This window comes from Belonocnema kinseyi, chromosome 10 (genome assembly GCF_010883055.1).
Source record: "Belonocnema kinseyi isolate 2016_QV_RU_SX_M_011 chromosome 10, B_treatae_v1, whole genome shotgun sequence".
Classification (NCBI taxonomy): Eukaryota; Metazoa; Arthropoda; class Insecta; order Hymenoptera; family Cynipidae; genus Belonocnema; species Belonocnema kinseyi.
In genome coordinates this window covers 116811913-116833272 of record NC_046666.1, presented here as the reverse complement: position 1 = coordinate 116833272, position 21360 = coordinate 116811913, and the positions used below count along the sequence as shown (strand labels likewise).

General features: G+C 39.2%; 1 protein-coding gene across 4 annotated transcripts in view; it reads left to right on the top strand.

Annotated features, from left to right (window-relative positions):
- LOC117181991 (venom serine protease Bi-VSP-like) overlaps positions 1–21360 on the top strand; it is a 337275-nt gene that overhangs the window by 231470 nt on the left and 84445 nt on the right. For 2 of the 4 annotated variants that reach the window (XR_004468234.1, XR_004468235.1), the window contains exons 4-6: positions 3373–3474; positions 13726–13877; positions 13938–14093. Coding sequence is in view for 2 of the 4 variants with exons in the window: in XM_033375009.1 (XP_033230900.1) it covers positions 3373–3474; positions 13726–13877 (254 nt within the window). In the remaining 2 variants the exon portion in view is untranslated. The remainder of the gene's footprint in view (positions 1–3372; positions 3475–13725; positions 13878–13937; positions 14094–21360) is intronic. The other 2 variants (XM_033375009.1, XM_033375010.1) reach the window with 1 other exon arrangement.

Sequence of the window (21360 nt, the reverse complement as noted above, 5' to 3'; positions counted from 1 at the left end):
TATGTTGCATAGAGAGTCATGAGGGTTTGCCTTATTCTACGTTTGTGATATTCAATTACAATACAACTCCGATAACTTTTCAACTTCGGGGCTGCTGGGGTGGAACATTCCAGGAATTGCGGACTTTTCGGATGTTCTCTCTAGTAGCACTAGATAGTAGCACGTTCTGAAACATAAAAATATTGAAAATGAAAGTTAATTTTATTTAGAAAATTAGTTGTTCTCAGAAACTGTCTCACAACTTAACTTTTGGAGCCATCTTTATGGGAGCTGCATTATTTTTGATCCTGCTCTCATAAAACAATATTAACATTTATTTTAAACTTTTTAGCCAAATTTCCTTTCTTTGAATTAGTCTTGTAACACTTCTACACCTTAGTGAACAATTTTAATTGAAAATAATCACTCAGGAATTCAAAATATGGAGATTATTTGTAATTATAAAATTTTCTGTTCTCATCCACATTTTAATTATAATTTATTAATCACAACTATTTTTGACTGACTCCAAAAAAATGATGTCCTTTCGAAACTAATCCACTATACCTATTTTAGTGGTTCTTCCCTGATAATGGAAATGGTGAATTTCCAAAACGTTGGGATGTTCTCTCTTTCTTTTTGAAAATGAAAACTTGTCCTATATTGGTTTCTCGGACGCCCAGCCCCCAGGAAACGGCTTGTCACCCATGACAAAGAAGAGAGAGAAAGAGAGTCCCGCAGGTCACTCTGTCTTCCTCCAGCCCACGCTCATAAGATATAAAACTACTCATAAGAGGAGAAAAATGGTTGGGTCCATGGGACTAGCGTGGCGACTTCCGGTAACTATATTGTAAATGAACTTCCCGCGGATTCGCGGATTCGTTAGTTAAGTGCTCTCTGTGCGCGTTTTCTGCGGTATTCATTTCTTTGGTTTAAAGGTTCGGACCTCGTCCGAAATTTAATAAAGAAAAATTCAGGATCGATCCCGCGAAATAGAATGGCAAGACTTAGGGAAATCGGTAATAAGGGGTCGTTCCGCGAATCTTAAGTACAGCTTTAGAAGATAGTTTCTTTCGGTTTTCAGGTCATCATTCTTGTGTTGCGATAAATTAGCTTCGCGCTTTGGTTTACCTCTCTGTTTACTTTAAAAATTTTATGGCAATAGAGCGTTAGCTTGCAAATAGAAAATGTTGACCTCTGGTGAATTTCCGGTTAGACGAACCCCCCCACCCTTCCTTAATTCCTTTATTTCATATTTTTGTTTGATTCAATTCTCGTAAGTTGATTTTGTAGATAAGTAGTCATTGATTTACCAAAAAGTATCATTTAGCGAAGATTATCGTAAGAATATGTTACTTGGAGAGCAGTGTCTAGTCGAGGATGATCTTACGCGCCAGACGCAACATTTGGAGGTGTAGGTTTTACCTCTGAATACTTTTTTATATCTAGCAATCTTTGCACAATGTTAAGAAGAACAGTATTGACAAACAGGATAAAGTGATTCCGGAAGAACAGCCTTTTCTATCTGGCTCGCGATATACTGAGCCTGATGCTGGCAAGCCGGGATTTTTCTAGTTGGCTACGAAAAAAAGCTTGCATACCTCCAAGCCAGCCGATTATAAGAAGCACGAGGTGGACTTTGTAGCCATGGTTCAGCCTTCTCAGCTCGAAAAAACAGCCTGATATTTCTCCCGTTTTTCTGCCTCTTTTGCCGTGATATTACCATCAGCTAGTGCCGAGAATTCAATCACGTAAATTATCTTGGTCTACAGATCTTGAAAGACAATATCAGGCTTTCAAGTACTTATACGTTGAGTGGTGAAAAAAGAGAAATTCCAGTAAAGCTTTCACTGATTACTCTCCACAATGAATTACAGTATACCGTGGGCGAATAGCAAGACGGACCTAAAATCAAGACGATGGAAATTACAAATGTGGTAATGTAACACTCTTAGAACCAAATTGTGTCTCTATGTTTCTACGCTCGTCAGTTATTATCGCCTTTAGGTATATTTATTATATAGTTTCGCGGGAACCAAATAGCTGAGCAAGGTTTTCTGCGGCCCTACCCTTTTCAATTGTTGAAATTCGGATTCTATGTTAAATTTTCTACTAGAAACTCACAGAGTAACCGCAACACTTTTTTTGCAGCGTTAAAAAATTAAAAAAATGTCATTAACTTCTGCTAAAGGTGATTTCAAGCGCATCCGTAATAGCTCAAATAGTATGTTGCGTGCTAAGTTTGAAAATAAAATTCACTCTCACTTACATCGCAGCATTGCTTTCTGAGGTTTCCACTGCGTGGCGCCAGCAGCCAGACAAAATTCTTAAAGTTACCGACGGAATGCTTATTAACTGCTACTAAAATGTCCCATGTCGAATTGCCCATGTCAATGACAGGTATTTTATTTTTTTCAGTTTTTTAAGCTGCCAGAAAAAGTATGGCGATTACTTCGTGATTTTCTAATGCAAATTTCAACGTAGAATCCGAATTTCATCAATTAAAAAGTTGATTTTGCTGTTTTTTTTCTAATTTTTTAAAAAAGGAATCGAATGGGTACCCGAAGGGATATTTACGGGTACTTTGTCGAGGCTCCATTCGATCCCTTCGCTCCGTCAGGGAGTTTGTCACGGATATTATTTCTGGCCAGCTGTTTGATTATTATAATCTGCCTGACCATCTTCTAGCTCACCATCACCACCGTCTCACGCGCGGTGGCCCCCACGAAGGTTCCAGGAGCGCCTTGACGATCGTGGGGAAGGAACAAGCGTTTCAAAATCTTTAAAATACTTTATATTATTATGTATGGGTTTTGGTGTTCTACTTAGTCCCTCACCTCTTCATTATCAGGCTGCCTGGCATCGAAAACTCTGTCAGTAGCAGTGCTACAACCAACATAGCCGTCTAAATCATGAGAGGAAAGCTAAAGCCCTACTGCAAAACAAACGCGAGAACGCCTTTGGTATGGTTATTATTTTTTTTCTCAAACTTTTACCCAGGTGAACCCGGTTTTTTATCATAGCCACGGATTAGGTCATTTAAGAAGGGTAATGAACGGAATTGTACAAAACGCTATAATGGGAAAGGGGAAGTATGGATTTTAATATTAATCAATTATTCCCGTATTTTTTCCTTAAATAACACGTTCGCTTTGCAACACTGCTCCAAACCAGGCCGCTAATCAACCTCTTTAGCAAACTGCCCAGGCAAAGGGCTCCACAAAGTCATCAAGTAAGGCCCTCTACTCGGGCCTATTAGTTTTTAGTATCAACATAAGATGAGCTAAGAAAGTTTGTTGAAAAGTTTATAAAATAAATTATTCTTATTATTATCTGCATTATTTCACTGAAAAGTTGTAGTTAGTTTAATTATTATTATTCTGAATTTTGCAGGCCTTATCCACCCCATATGCCTTCCAATATCTGATGAAATACGCAATCGAGACTTTGCTCGCTCGTTTCCATTTATTGCAGGATGGGGTTCGATATATTTCAGTAAGTGAATGTTTTTTTATTTTATTTCTTATGCAATCCTCACCTACAAAATAAAAAATCCCATAATTAACAAACAGGATATCAGGATCAGTTATAAGTGATCGATAAAGAAATCCCTTTTCATATATCATTTCCTTCCGGTTGAAATTTTTCAAATCTTCTATTTTTCATGTTAAACTTACGGAAGTACTACACTGGTACCCGCCCCTTCAAAAGTTAAACGACAACTTTCAAAAAATGGTTCAAAATAGGATAAGATTGGTTTAAAAATGACTTTTGCATGATTTTCTACCATCTGGCTATTTAAGGACCAGGTATTCTCACTAAAAATGCTTAAAATTCATATGCTAGACATTTTTCATTATTGGAAGATGGCGCTACAGTCAAATTTTTGAGGAAAGGGTTTTGAAAATTGCGCACAAGGCGTTTTCGACCGCTTTTCGAAAATCGCATATATTTTTAAATTACAATATACAAATTTTACATACTACCCTTTTACTCAAAAACTTAACATGATAGATCCTTTTTATAGCCGAGTGCAGAATCAGCATTTAAGAATAACCAAGTGCCTTCAGAATACAAAAAGTTTCACATTAAAAATAGATGATATGAAACTTTTGAGCCCGAAAAAAATGATACATGAGCAATGTAATCAGCTCCCGGATTAATGCATCTTATACAATTAACAAGACAGATTCGAGTTATACAACACTAACACCCTGAAAAAACTGACCATATAAGTCCATAAAACCTACTATACCATCAATTAACAAACAGTGATAGAATAGTGAACAAATGACCGCTGGCCTGCACGCTTTTATGTCTGCACATCCTTTCGTAACTGTTTTTTTTTTGGTTCCTAAAACAGAACAATAGGGTAAGAGCACCAAACGTTGGCGCCCCCCCCCCCCATTTCTTGGCAACTTTCTTGGATTTCATTAATAATACATTGTCTCACCATGTTTCGCTTCAAATAATTTAATTCTATTATTATTTTTAAATATAATACATAAATTAATTACTCAGTGCAATGAAAAATAGATCCAAAATAAAATAAAGTCACTTCAGTTTTTGACATCTGAATAATAGGGATAATGTACCAAGGATTGGTGATCTTACCCTAGTACTTGCCAAACTATTTTTTTTCAGAACGAGCCTTCTATGGCAAACTTGTTGGATATTTTAGCTTACATTTAACTACCTAATTTAGAACTACCTACTGACTTAGAACCTAAGAAGTGCTGGTAAGAATTTTGAAAAATGCATTATTTCCCATATTTGGGCATAGTCCCGATCATCGGCGCTGATTGAAAAACTAGACATTCTTCTGCTTCCAGTATCTTCAATCCCTATTGTAATTTGAAATTCTATTCTGTTTATAAATAGTGAAGATTTTAAAACAGTGACCAGCTACAAATATTCACCAGTTACCAGCAGGTTCAGATTTAACGAAGCAACATCTCTAATTTCAGGTCTTTAGGATCGACTCCCAAATATGAGAAAATGTTTTTTATCCATGCAGGTTCACTGAGAGAATACAAATAATTTGCATAATAATCAACATAATCGTTATGAACAAGTTTTTGGATGTTTCGAAAGAAGTTTGTGCCTCTTTAGCGGATCGAGTCTCAATAATAGCCTAAAGTTTCCCATTAATTATCATCAAACTTCGTAGCAAGAAAACAAAATATGCACTCATTCCACAGTCCACAGTTGTCAGATTCACTCCTTAATGAATTAGATATGTGAGTCCGTGCTGGTCGTAGTATGTTTCGCGGTTTTACAAATCTTCATTAATGGTAATCACAAGGTAAGTGGAGGATCCGTAAGGGGTAGCAGGCCACCTCGTTACAATACCCCCTCCCAGACTGACCAGCGGGGTTCCCAAACCAGCAGGCGTCAGCAATCCGACCCACAATTTACATCTCAAGTCTGATTATCTTCTGAAGTAATAGTGTAATAGTGTCTGAAGAGTAATTATTAATTTAAGTCTGCTATCTACCAGACCCGTTCACAGGAAAATACACAAAATATTAAATGATAGTAAATAAAGTCTGCTATCTACCAGACCCATCAACAGAAAAGTATTGCTTTATTCAAAAGGCCCTCTTAAATTGACAAATCCTAATTCAGGCAACTGGCGCAACTTGGAGCCAAAAGATGCAATCAATCTATAAACCGTGCTTTCATAAGGAATACTTGCAACTAAATTCTAATTTTAAAGAATGAGAAAGTGCTGTTAACAAACTGAACCAACTAACGACTAAAATAGTGACCAAAACTAAACGACAAGAGCCTATATGATCGGATGATCAGCGTTCAGGGTTTCTCTTTTCCCCAGAGGAGACATGTGTGGGGTTCCGTCGTCGGACTCGAGCGGGGAAATAAATTGCTGGAGAGACTCAGGCATTACCAAAGGCTGGTGGGGAAGCATAAGAACCGAAGGGGGATGGTTTCCCGGCCTGAATGGTAACCGGTGTCCGGTCTCTCCTCGCATGTACTTCTCCACGGACCTCGAGCACCGACTGATCCTCACTCCCAGTCGGCCACACGTAAAGCAAAACATCCCTCTCGGGACCGAGAAAGCCTGATAAGGGTGCCCTGATATTTGGCAATTCCAACAGCAGTTCTCCGGTGGTGGTATCAGCAGAAGGAAAGCCACCTCGTACACCGTACGAGCCCCAAGGGAGGAGCGAGCTGGATTCTGATACAGTGCTAGATTTCGATTATAAAACGGACGTTGACATAACCCTCTCGTTGCTGATAGCTCAACATGTAGCCCGGCCAATGACATCAGAGGCAGCTCCAATTGTGTCATTGTGGCGTGAACACCGGAAGCCGGTAGTCCTATTAGGACCGACGCCGGTATTACCAAGCCAGCGAACGGCGACTGACTCTCCAAACCCAGACCAAAACCAGAGGCACCCTCTTCGGCCGCATCGGTAGGGGGAAGGTATTCCGAACGTGCACTATTTCCTGGATCCAAGACGACTACTGCGGCGGGAACCTTCTTCTCCCTCCTCCGTATCCTGGGACTAGTGACGGGTAGGGTCTTGGGGATCGCTACCTTTGAATTTTCGAGGCCTTCCCGGACGGTCTTAATAACCTCCAACTACGGCACCGTCACCGGTCGATATGGACGGCCCTGGATTATTACTGGGAACGGTGGGAACCGATTCTTGACGTCCACCGGGTTGTTTGACATCCTGAACGGGGGGGTCTGCGTTAGATCCCTGGGCCTCCACCGGATCACGAAGCGTCGGGTGAAGATGACCTATCGTCGGACCTGTGAGACCATTCTTGGACTACGGCGGTTGTAGTGTCTTGCCGAACGGTCAGATGCTAAGTCCAAATGATACACTTCCAAATCTCTCTGGGCTGACAATCGTTTAACTCTACACTCCCAATCTTACAAAGCTAATATCACAATATCTGGGGTTCGCTTTTCATGCCTTCTCAGTGATTTTGCCAGTCTAGGCTCTCTACCGTAGTTTAACAGCACTGGTGACACCCGAGGGGAGCTATGTACATGCGGTGTTGTACGCGAAACGGAAATCTGGAAGGGGCTTGTCCCAACTACGATGATCACCCTCGTAGAAAGATGATATCATGGTCTACAGCACTCGGTTTACCCGCTCTACCGAACATGATACGGTGGGGTAGTCGAGTGTCTAATTCCTAGTTCCGACGTGGCCTTTGAAATCAATTTGTTCACAAACTCGGTGCTACTGTCACTGAACAGAACTTTGGGAGTTCCCTATCTGAAGATGTCTGCTTCCTCGAATGACTTTTAGACATTAACGGCATTCGCTTTTCTTAAAGCTAGGTCCTTTCGCATGCTCGAACGTATTTTGCAACGTCACTGAACATTCCTGGCCAATAGCAATGCAACGAGAGACGTTGGAAGGTCTTATCAACACCTAAGTGTCCAAGCGTCGTGGTATTGTGTGTTTCATTAATAGCTTTTACCCGAAGCTCCAAAGGTGAGACCAGCTTCCAAGCCTGCAAATCAGGCAATAATAGATCAGCAAGATGGTCAGGGCGATAAAAATAAAGTCGATTGTCCTCCAACTTCCAGTCAGGGCACTGATACGGCATCTCCGGAACCAACTTCGCTCTTCGGGTATACCATAGATCATCTGTTTCCCCGAAGGCACATGCATCCTCTTCATTCTACTCATAGATTCTTGAAAGAGCACCTGATACGTGGTGGAGGGCACCTTTCCATTGTATTACCTCAAAATCATATTGCAATAATTTAAGGGCCCATCTACCTAATCTACCAGTAGGATCTTTGAGGTTGTAAGGCTACCGCAAACTACTACGATTCAAAATCACTATCAAGTGATACTCTTCGAGGTATGGTCCAAATTTCTCGACTGTCTATACCACCTCCAGACACTCCTGTTCGGTTACAGTGTAGTTTCTCTCGGTGCCCTGTATAGATCTGCTAGCAAAGGCTAGGGCATGCTCTTCACCATCTTCGATCTGCAGAGGACTGCTCCTAAACCAGTACTGCTTGCGTCCGTTTGTAGGTAAAACGGTAGACTGAAGTCTGGTCTAGATAACGTGAGAGAATTTATCAAATCTGATTTTAGATCTTAGAAAGTCTTTTCCTGATCTTCCCCCATTCAAATCTTCGATATTTCTTTAATACTCTATATAGGAGTTCAGCTTTTGTAGCGAAATCTTTCACAAACCGTCTATGCTATGAAACCATTCCCAAAGACCGTCTGAGTTTACGCAAATTAGTAGGAGCCGGATAGGATTTTATTGGCTCAATCTTTGCGGGCTCTGGATGCATTTCCATTCTATCCACCCGATAACCGAGATAGCGCACCTGACTACAACCAAATTTACTCTTGTCTGACTTGACCGTAAGTTTAGAACTTGGGATCACGTCCAGGACTCTCTCACACCATTGGATCTGCTCTTCAAAGGTTTCGCTCACTTCTATTATGTCATCCATGTATGCGAAGGCATGGGGCTCGAATTCCGGTGTTATCAGTCGGTCCAGAAAACGCCAAAACGTTGCCGAAGCTCCCGATAAGCCGAAACGCATTTAATTATAATGATAAAGCCCCTTACGTGAGACAGGAAAAGCAGTGAACTCTTTGCACTTCTCTGAGAAGGGAATCTGACGAAATGCCTGACTAAGGTCAATCTTAGAAATGTATCGCGCGTAAGAAAGCTTATCTAAAGTAGCGCTAATGTTTCTCATAGGGTACGCGTCTTCCTTTACTACCTCATTCAATATCCTGAAATCGAAGCAAAGGCTATAATTGCCATTAGACTTCCTGACCATTACTACAGGGTTACACCATTCACTCTTACTTGGGCTAATAATTTCCTCATCTTCAAGCCTTTGGTGGGACACTCGTAGGGATTCTTTAACCTTGGGAGAATAACGCCGAGCTTGGCTGGCATAGGAGGAATTTTCCTTTTAAGAAAATCGTCTGAGTACTTAGCTGCTTTGATTCTGTCATGCCAGCACAAACTTGCCGCTCGATCTTATAGCCATTGCCAACCCATGTCTTTACGGATAGTACCTGAAACTCAGCTACCATTCACAATATTTACCATTTTTACGCATACTTCCTCTCCTATGTTTCAATGTTTGCTTCTCCATTCCTCTTCCTCCTTTTCTTCTTCTTAATCTTACCAAATACCCCTTTCACATATGCTACTGCCCCTCTGTCCCCCTTGCATGCAACAATTTCTCCATTCTTATCCAATTCCTTTCGACCTCCTTACATTCCTTTAACCAATGGAGCACTTGTACGTCTCCCTTTCCACATAATTCACATATACTCTTCTCTCTAGGAAGCCAAAAGCTAGTTCAATCCTCCATTCGTGCGCATCTGATCCGCGCTATGAGCTCCTGCCTTCCCGTGTCTCCTTTCTCACACAAATATTGTGCATTCTTCCTTGGCATAATCCTTGCATAGTTTATAGTAAACCTCGACTCTCCTATCTCTCTCTCTCTGATGCCTTCTCACTCTCCATGCCGTTTTTCTTAACCAGCGTATGTATCTTTGTTTTTCCTCGCGCATCCATTTCACCTTATTCATCTGTAGTCCACTCGTTCTGAAATACGTTTCCCTTTAAACCTTCATCTTCTCACCCCTACGTTGTTCTCCTTCTCCCATCAACACTCCCTAATCAGCTTACTTTTTCCCTCTCCCAAAAATGCTCCTAATATTAACACGCTCAACTTACCGTTATAATTCCTAAACTCGTTCTTCCTGTCTCCCTCTTTACAATATAGTTAGGCGTATTTCACCTCGTTTCCTGAACACCACAACTTCGGACTCTTCCGCGTTTAACTCTAACCTATTTTTATTCATGTATTCGCTTAACCCTTTAATCAACGACTTCAGAGCATCCTCGTTTTTTGCTAAAAAGACACCCTTGCACCAAACCCCTATTTATCTAGAAAAATGTTTGAGATTCCCTCCCCTCCATCTCACCCTATCTTTCTTTATTTTATATACCTCCCTTACTCTTAAAATCAGGTGTATCTCTAATAACCTCGCTTCTATCACCTCCTACAACCTTTCTCTATCTATAGAAGGAAACGCGCCTTTTAGATTTACATAGAATACGTACACCTTTGGAACTTTTTGATCTAATTCTCTATTCACCCCGTGCTGCAAGACGTAACTATTGTTGATTGTGCTCCTTCCCTCCACAAAGTCAGCCTGCGTCTCCGGCAATATTCTTTTTCCCTCGACCTCCTTCCACAATCTACCCGCCAACACCATTGCTCATACTTTGTACGCCGTATTTATTAGCGTAATCCCCCTATAAATTTGTTGTCTCTCCCTAACCCCTTTTTAAATATAGTGCTACGTCAGCCCCTTCTTCCATCCTCTTGGAAAACCACCTCCCTTCATACTCGTTCCACTACCCCCTTCACCACCCCCGTCCAGCCCTGCTGCTTTACGTCTTTCCAACTTCCTTATCTGATTCTCTTCCTCATTATTACTAGACTTTTTTCTTCTCACACCCTATGTTTCCTAATCCTATTAATTAACTTTCACATGTGCGCTTCTGTCTAACACTTTTCAACTCCTTCCGTCTTGACACTTCTCAATTCCTTTCGCACACAATTTTTCACTCAATCTGTCAAATCCTCCCATGTCTCTTCCACCAACTCCTCCTCACATCTGACGTCTTCCAACTGCTCCTGGTACTGCTCCATCGCCTTCCTCGTCCATGTCACCCTCTGCCCTTACGACCCTTCTCCCGCACCATGCATGCCGACGCCCGATCCTTTTATATACGAACCTAATAGCCTATGGTCTGACTCCTCCCTTCCTTCCACTTCGAATTTCTGTTTCCTCCCAGTCTTATACATTCATGATCACAAACTTTATCAGTGATATGCCGATCTAACACACATAAGTGTATTCTCTCTCTTTGTCCATTATTACCATACCATTTGCCACAGCCTATTCTCCATCCTCCATCCTCTATGAACTTATTCCTTTTCAACCTGACCGCTTCCTGAAGCCTCCACGTATACTCCTTTGGCAACTTGGACTCTACTCTATCCCATTTCTTTCTCTCGAACTTCTCTACCCTTTCTCTCTACCAGTCCCTAACATCACTTGCCCTATTTAGCCTAATACCAACCCACAACTTCTCTGAAAATTTATTTTCAACTCCCTAATTCACTCCTACCAATACTACTTACCTAGCTGGCAACTAGTATGAGAGTTCTCTGAGGCACTGGGTAAGCTAGCGACAAAGAACTGAGGTACTCTGCTTTTGATCCCTCGACATAGCAGAATCAAAGCCGATGCTCTATCGGACAGGCTAGAAAAACTAGCAGCAAAAAAATGTTACTGGACCCGAACCAATTTTTTATACCATCGACATTACTTGTCACTTAACCGACATTTGCACTCAACCTATAAACCAAGACCCATAAGTATAGCGAGTTAAGGCATTATGTTAAGAAGAAATTAACAGGTAGCTGACCGAGCATTATCAAATTGAGTGGGATTTGGTCCCTGCTTGCAGAAAGGCCAAAACTCTCTTCGTCTCAAAAATAAACTCTAGCCGTGGCGAAGGAAATACTCAAACTCACGAGGAACGAAGTGAAAGTCGCAACAGAAATGATTATAGGACACGGAAACCTCGCGTATCACAGACATAAGATAGGGCTTGATGAAAGTACCCTCTGTCGTCTGTGCAGAACGGATAATGAGACGGCTACTCATATCATTTGTCACTGCCCCCCCCCCCTCCAATTGCGGGGAAACGTCTAACACTCACCGGCAATTCCTACATTAATGATTTAGAAATATCAGCCAACAACGTGGCTAAGCTCATCTCCATATGGAGAAGGCTATGTGCTCACGCTTAGTCTAATAAGAGGACGGAACGGGATTATCGAAGCAGAAGGGGCTCTTACGGTCTAAAGCCAGAACAATAAAAATATTAATAACAATAATAATTCGCGCATGGGTGTTGCAGTGGGGCTTGAGCTTTCCTTTTATGACTTTTATGATTATGTTGGCGACAGCACTGCTACTGACAGTAATGGTGAGCTGCATGATGGTCAGGCAGATCTCACTAATCAAACAGCTGGCCAGCAAGAACATCTGCGAAAAACCATCAGCAGTGCAAATTCAACTGTGCCTGCTGTGGATGCTTTGGCTAGCGTTAGCTATTTGCAGCCTGCCACCTCGTCAGAAATACCGTGGAAAAGCATCAAGTTGGATACCACATTGAAAGTGGAATTGGTGCGTCTCTATTACGAAAGTGCGATGTTTAAAACGAAAATGAAAAAAAGCATTTAATTTAAGAACAAAATTTGCCACAAAGTATCCTAATATAGAGAAAGTCGCACTAAGAGATCTTACCGCTGAGGAGAAGGACATCAGGACTGTACTACACATCACAGAAGACGGAGCAATGAAGATTAAACAACAGATTGATTTTGTGTGGAAAAATGACGGCAATAAACATCGGTTTAGAGGAAGCCGCGTCATACGGTCAAGCAGTTTAAATTGATGTTAATGATATAAAACCACAACATCCTCCAGAGGTGGATGGCCTTATATACAACCAGAGGCAGAATCAGAGGTTGAGCGACAAAAATGTGGGCAAAGTATGAGGAGAGAACAGCATAGACTCCTCTTACTTAAATACCCAGAGCTAGCCACAAAAATAAAGGAGCAGAATGTGACAGATCAAAAACACTCAATACCTATAAACAGATTGCGGTCGGCTGTTGAAATAGATGCTATCAAAATAGAAGTGGAACAGTAGCTTTCTATTGATTAACTCCCTTTCGAAGATGTAGACAGCGAACACTTGATTCAAGCTGAAGCCTCCGATGCTAGAGATAATGAACATCATGCACCGGATCCATTAGAACCACATTCAGATATTAATACGAGGATGTGGATAACAAAATCTCATCAAAACTACAGCACCTTGTAAGAAATTTTTAACATACATACTTTACTATAGTTCAGATATGTGGAACCAACACTATTTTATTCCCTGTCTCAAATGAACATCACAGGTGATCTGCATGCACTAATAGAATGCCTCAACAGCAAAGTTTTATCGCAAACACGTGTTAGATCAAGACGTGGTTGACCGGTGCCGATGATGTGTAGATACCAACTGCCTTGAAAATAAACACGGGAGGTATAATAGACTTTATAGCTTGAGCGTCTTGAGGGAACTTAACGGCCCCTACCTACATAACAATTAACTAACTATTGAATACTTTTTAACACTTTTTTCTGAAAACTATTTTTATCTTTAGCTGCGTTAATATATTATGATATAATGATGTCTGTAAATATTGATAAAAGTTCTTCAATGAAAAATCGTAAGCAGGACTAAGATGTCAAATGACGAGCCATTATAAAACCTAATGATTCCAAGGGATATTCGCGTGCCAATTTAAGGAAGAGGTAAACTTTTTTCAAGGTAATTTCAGGCGTAGCCTAAACCAATGATGAATCCTTAATTTCATACTTTATTACATTCATTTTAAATTTCATATATCATCTTTTTTGTATAGTTAAGCATCGATTCCGAAAGAATCGCAAATTCACAGCAGACATACATTATCTTGAAAAGAGAGCGGTGCTAAATACCTTTTAACTCTGACTGGGTACTATGCTTAGAAAGCCCTTTAATTTATTTTAAATTTGCATTTCATAAACCTGATATTCTTTAATTGATACTTCAAAATAGATATGAAGTTAATGTATGTTTCAGACGGGCCAACAAGCAGTATTCTACAAGAACTTCAAATTCCAGTTGTTGAAATATCTCAATGCCAAAGAGCTTTCCAACAATTTAAAACTGCAATTATAAATGAAAAAGTAATTTGTGCTGGTTACGCTAGAGGTGGAAAAGATGCATGCCAAGTGAGTTATTATTTATCATAATAACTGATTTATACCTTATCCTTCTTCCGGTTATTACAGACGAACAATAAATGCTCGAGACGTAGAGCAACAAAGGCGGAATATTCAGCTTTTACACAAATTCAAAAAAACTTCACCTGTATTTATCGATAAGTGTTATGATGAGCCGATTAACCTAAAAGAAAAGGATATAGGAATTGTCACGTTGACTGGCAGGTGAATAAAATAAAAACTCCCACATTAGTATCTCCTATTGCTTTTTTTTACTTTTTAAAGATAAAGTTTCGATAGTATTAGGAAGACTAACAAATCATTCCAAAAAACGGTAGCGCGTTTCATATTTTGGAGAGCTGCCAATTTTTTTCAAACCTTAGAGATAAGTATGCGAGACGTTTAGCGGTATGAGCTAAAAAATTAGACATATTTAAGAGATCAAGTTTATTTTATTTAAGGTGTGTGTGTGTGTGGAATGAGAGGGAACTCCAGTACCTTTATTTTGTATCGGAAAACAAATAAAGCGAGAGCTAATTACGTGAAAACTCGATACATTGGGACAAAATTCCTTTTTTAACAGAGTTTTTAAATCTTAAATTGATTTAGAGAACTTCGAACCCAAACGACCCCAACCACAATTAACGACAGGTCAAGTTCAGCACGAACATTTCGATTTTTTCGTGCAACTTAATCCGAATATTTCCGTAATCTAAAGACATACTGTATAGATTTTCTGATTAAGTGCCATGCATTAGGCAATCTAGGGAATTGATTTTTGTGGTGTCGAATAATAGAACCTATTTGATATTATAAAATATTCATTGATTGATTATTGTTTTTAAATGATTATTGACTATTATTATTGAATTTGGAATTTTTAAATATACATGTTGTTTTGAGCTTGTTTACAGTTGATAGGCTGTGGGTGGAATCCATGGATATGATAATCAGCTGACCTACTTCTTCGTATTTGCCGCTTTTCGCGAATACAGCACCCCCACCGACTACTATCAATGTCTCTATGAAAACATCGCGCGCCGAGACACCTTTACTTCCCATCAGTTACAATACGCATACAGTTTCGGAACGACTGTCTACGCCAACGTGGAGCGTTGGAAATGGAACTTTTGCGCGCAATTTGGAGGGCGTTAATACGTTCTCTCCACTTACACACACCGTACCCTTGTACACAGCCGCGAGTCGCTCCACACTCATTTCTCCCGCTTTTCCAGAAGTAATCTAGTCGATCAAAGTAACAATGAATCCATGTACAGCTGATCGCGCTTCAGCTAGTAACTCCTAGAATGACTTGTCTTCACTGAGCTTTATAAATTTTTCGAGAAGTAAAAAAGAATACTTATACGAATGCGCTATGTCATAGTAACTTTACCGAATACTAATTCATTTTTTGATTTATTCTTGCCAAATAATGATCCCTTTTGCACAAATAATACCCCCTACGGCCATTTGGGTTACCAAACTGGAATCCATTACAACTTTGTTACTCTCCTAACTCAGTAAATGGATTGCCAACAGGTTTAGATTAAAAATATAGGGATGGTATTAATTCAATATTGCGAAAGTGGAATATCAGCTGCAACGGAAAGCATGATAGCAGTTGTGGAAGAGTTTTTGATCCAGATCGACGAATGTAGGAAGGGCAGTTTCTAATCGGTTGAGGATTTTTTTACACCTATTCCGTTTTTATTAAGGTTCGAAGCGTCTAAAATGATAAGCAAAGCGTATTTATCCCTTTCACCTACCCAAGAAAGCGGTTTTATCAAATTTGCCTACCATAACAATACCAGAAATTCGGAAAGGTGGCCGCTAATGGAAATGAGCCGACAAGCTCGGCTCTAGCGAATATGGGTAAAGAAAAATTAATTACAATAATAGGCAGAAGTCCCGGTAAAATAAAGATAATAAAAACGATGATTGATCAACTGGTATCCTGAATAGTAATTATTCCAGCAACACTTTAAGTAACGCATGTGCTGTAGTACGTCCTCCCGATATTCATATCCCTGATGTACCACAAGTATTTGGTAAACCACCTACTTTTGGCATTTATCCGCTTTATTTTACTTATGGGTCTCATCCCACCAGATAATTTCCGTAATCTTCCGTTGGGTTCGTATGCTGTTACATCATCGAACTGATCGACTGTTGTGGTGGGCCCAAATATGTGAGGTGCAAATCTTCTAGCGCCAGCCCCCTTATTGTTTAGTCCATTACCGCAGAAAGCATTTCAAGAGGGGAGCGCAGGCACAGTTTTGACCGACTCGACCGAATTTCTACGAATTGTAGCAGTTGTATTGTTAGTTTCGATAGTCATTAATCACACGGAATTTTCGATCCATGCTCGTGGTGTGCCTATATTAGTAAATCAGCGTTACCTTCTCAGGTTTAAGAAAGATTTTGCCGTCGAAAATATAAGATAATCGTACTAAGGATGATGATATTTCTCTGTCGTATGAATTCGTCGGAGCCTGTGCAGACATGAGGGCATTAAAACATTTATAGATTAAAGAGTTAGATGATTTTATTATGAGAAAATTTTCCCCTATGGCAAACAACCTTCGTGCCCTACACATGGTGGAACATCATTTCGATATTCAGGGAAATAATACAATCATACAAGCTCGCTAATGAGAAATATTAGCTCAATTTTAGACAAACTTTCATCCGCAAGATAAATCTTGAAGATTGAGCTCAGTCAAGAATTTCATGAAATTTCCCTCTCCGAGGAATGAAAGAAATTCACTGCTTTCCTACTACCGGGCAAGGGTCATGATTATGATAATCACATGTTATTCGAGCTATCGAGACCTCGAGCAAAGTTTCAGCAATTTCTAGATCGACTGATAACACAAAAATTTGAGCCCCATGCATTTGCATCCAGGAATAAAATTATGATTATCAATACCGGGTTTACGCCCTGTTTCGATCAAAGCGAATTCAGTTGTAATCAAGTACGTTATCTCGGATATTTAATGGAGAAAACAGGAATGCACCGCATTTTTTTATTCACTCAAAAAACTCAATTCAATCAAAAGTGTCACGAAGATTCTTGGCTATGGTCTCGTGTTAAAGGCGATTTATGAAGGATTTTGCCCAAAAATCAGAACCACTCTATTGATTCCAAAAGAAAAATCGAAAGTTCGAGTGGGAGGAAGATCAGTCTTGGCCTTTCAAGACATATTAACCAAATGTATCGAGGTCCTTGCCTTTAAGAAAAGCCAATGTCACTAATGTTAAAAAAAACTTTTGATGAAACGGTCATGTTTTTATGGAATACTTCCGAAGCACTATTCACTGACAATTGAGCCGAGTTTGTGAATAAGTCAATTTCTAAGACCGCTTCGGAATTGGATATTAGGCACTTGAATACCGCACCGTATTAGTGTAGATTTAGGCTAGTAGAGCGGGTAAATCGAGTCCTAAAGGCCATGATATCATCTTTTGTAGAAGGTGATCATCGGATTTGTGATAAGTATCTCTGTAATTTCCGTTTCGCGTACAACACTGTCGTTCATAATTCCACTCACGTCTCGCCAGCGCTCTTAAATTATGTTACAGAGCCTAGACTGGTAAAGTCACTGAGAAGACAGAAGGAGGAAGCCCTCGATATTGTACGATTGGCTGTGGAGAATATAGGATTGAGCGGTTACTGTCTCTTAGGGATTCAATTTCGCATGATTCGGATGTATCGTCGGAACGGCAGGAAAAATAATATAACCTTCGTTTACGGAACCTTCGCGAATAAGTGGAAGGTATTGTCTAACGTAGAAGTCACACTTTATCCTCAGCCATGGATTATGTCGCTAGAAAACTATCCCCTAAGTACGCGGGTCCATTCAAGGTTATTGAAGTAATATGAAGTAATAAGATATTATTGGTTTATTTAGACCTAGTTGACGAAAAACTTTCTTGACAGCTTGGAGCAGAAAGAGAAAATTCCCAAGTTCCGCTCACAGACTTTTTAAGAGATCTGAAGGTTTAAGTGTTATACCTGCCACGGGCCGTCCTAGATACCGCGAGTCCACATTTATCTAGTGCGATTTCTTGTTCGTAGTTTCAAGCTGTTTTCTTGAAGCCATTCAGGCGCTAGTTAATCTTAGGTCCTTTCGTTTAGTTTTTAAGGTGTGCAGTTAGTTGTAAAGTTAAAATTTTGCCTTAGCTGCCTGATAGCAGAATTATTTAAGAACATTTTACATTACAGAATTTTAAATTTTGTTTGTTTGAGTCCGCTAAGAGACCCTAAATTCATTACTGATTAAAGTAAAGTAGGCTGGTTAAAGAACCAGCCCTAACAAAAATGCCTTTGACACTTTAAGCTCTAACGATCATAACTCTGAGAAAAAAATAGGTTGCTGCTTTTCTTATAATAATATCTTAAATAATTAAATCATTAGAAAAAATTAGTAATTTATTATATTAATTAATTATTATGAGAGATCCTTGGTGGCTCAGGCAGTTAATCGCTCCAATTAATGTTAGAGGTCCGGGGTGCGATCTCTGAGCCATTAACAATGCAAATTTTTTAATGTATATTCATCAAGATTCTGGAGACCCTTGCAGACTCGATAGATACATCGCTACAGAAGATGTAATCTTCGTTTTCTAAACAGGCACTAGTATATATAGGTAAAACGGAATCCATTCTGTTAAGAGTAATATGTTCAGGGCAAGTTGTTGATGTAGAATGCTCACCGCATCATTATTTACGTGCGTTTTTGGGCACTTAAGCACTTAAGGACATGAAAATGCCAATCGTATTTTTATCCGTAATTGTGAAATTTGCCTAGTAGAGTATCCCTATGTTTGAAATCGAGCCAATTAAGAATCTGTTAAACATTGAATTATTTATTTTCAATTATTTAAACATATTCAATTTGTTTAATAATTTTTCTTGCGAAATTTCGTTTTTTCCTTAAAATTCTTACAATTATTACAGTGAAATATTTATTAACATTGATTTATTCATTTTCAATTCTTTAAGCAAATTGAATTTGTTTAAATAATTTTTTTCTAAATTTTTCAAATTAATAATTATTACTATTTCTTTAGTGAAATATTGAGCACCACTAGTTCTTTAATGTTCGATTGTTTAAACAAATTGCATTTATTCAAATACATTTTTTTCCAAAATATTTTTTTTACAAAAATATGACTGAATTATCGTTAAGTAACATAAATTTATTTTCAATTATTCACCAATCGTTAAAGTAATAAATTATTACTTATTTTCAACAACCTTTAATTTGTTTGAACAATATTTTTAACAAAATATACTTAATGAAATTCAAACTAAAATAAAATATTCTCCATAAATATTATGGTATAATAAAAGTTTCTGGCCTCAAAATCTCACAACTAGCATTAGTTTTACAAAAATAATAGATCATATAAATATAATATTACTGACCCAATTAACACAATATTTTTGCCAAACACTTTAGTATTTCCTTTTAAAAAAACAAGAGTATGGAAATACTTTATGTGATATTTGTAATCCGACAGCAGATCAGTTATAGACAAGAGAAGTTCAAAACACAACTCCGACCAAACCGTTTAATAAACTCAAGCAAAAGTTGTTTTCTCGAATTCGATATTTTATTAGCTTTCCTACAGGCGCTCTCGTTATCTGATAATTAAACTCTTATTTTCTGGGTAAATTTATTTATTTTCAATGGCATGTGAACAAGTGGAATTGATCCCTAAGAAATTGCCACTTTAGGTTAACAGATGACTACAGCCTGTTCCAATGGCCGTGCCCAATATTCTCTCTGAGCCATTACGTGACAATCATAAAAAATGTACTTGAGATTTCATAGTGATCCAACATTTTGGGGTGCTCGTCGTGGATAAATTTTTGTTTCCTTTTCTCCTTTATGTCATGGTAGAGTATCGCTTTTAATTGCCGAGTTAGTGTGTTGGATTGGGTACTTCGTTTTAATGCCCTTTTAATGTCAACGTTCGACCATTTGGTGAGCCCAAAGGAGTACGTGAGAACAAAGATGGGTAGGTGTTGATTGCACTGATTGTTTCCGTTTTTGTTGATTGCACTGATCTTGATTGGTGAAGCGATTTGTTATGATTTTCCTAAATATCACATGCTGAATACCCTTAGACTAAAAATTACCCAGATATTTATATGACTCGCCCTTTAGCCATTGCCTGTATGTTATTTTCGAAAGCCTTCTCTTCTTCTGCGTTCTCTAATTATCATCTGGCTAAATGCCTTGTTCTGCATTTTTCTTATCCAGAATCTATGTGGATGTCATTAGAAAACAGCTTCGTGACACCGATCACTTGCTGCAGTTTCTCATCTGAACGAGCGTATAGCTTCAGGTCATCCACGTATATAATAAGGGTGAGTTAATGACCAACCTCATTATTATGTATTCTCAACCTAATGAGACAGTCTATTTAGTGTTTTGCTCAATGGCTTCATCGCGAAACCGAACCATGTTACACGAAAGGGGTCTAATCGAAATATGCACGTGTTATTGCTTATAAATCTAGTTATCCTTGGTTGTCCAGGATCAAAATATTTGATTCTTATTCCCCAAAGCATCATCGCACGACTTAGAAAGTCGAAGATGCGTAAGCAAATTTTGCAGATTTTTAGGAATTTTCATTTGTGGACCTAGTTCTGTGGGCCAACGTTCTAACGTTTGACACAGCTGCACAGTATATAAGAGTTTGCACTTCTAACGCAGTTTGTGTTGCATTCAAATGCATAGGTGAAAACTTGATGTTTAGGTGTTCAATTAGTGCACGCAGATACACATCATTTTGGAACTACTCCAAATGAATAGAGTAGTACCGGGACGGCAAGGATGTTCGTTGCAGATACTTTGTTCCTCGCCAACAGTTCGGAAGACCAAATCTGCCGGATGAGAAGTTTGTATCTGCTTCGGAGAGTATCCTTTATAGATGTCACATCCTGAATGCGGCTCTGTGGCACGCCCAGGTATGTATATGTCTCTCCAGCGCAAAGGTGTCGTATGGCGCTTATATCAACGAGCTCTGGATTTTCAGGGATGCCATTAAGTTTTCCTCGCTTCAAATGAACCTTGGCGCATTTGTCTAACCCAAATTCCATTCCAATTTCCTTAGTATATCGTTCCACAATCCCCAGAGCTAGATGTAGTTACTCTCTGTTTTAGCATAGATCTTAAGATCGTCCATGTAAAATACATGAGTGACCTTGTACTTTCGATCTGCAGGTTTGCCGCACAAGTACCCGTCGGAATGGCGCAGTGCTAGAGATAGTGGCAATAATGTAAGGCAAAAGAGGAGTGGGCTCATGATGTCGCCCTGAAAGACACCTCTCTGAAACGTGACCTTGTTAGTTGTCACACGATTTTTGTCAGATGATATAGTAAATCTGGTTTTCCAAAGCGACATCAATCTCTCTATGCACCCAACTATTTGCGGATGAACCTTTAAGATTTCCAAAAGACAGATGATAAGTCTATGG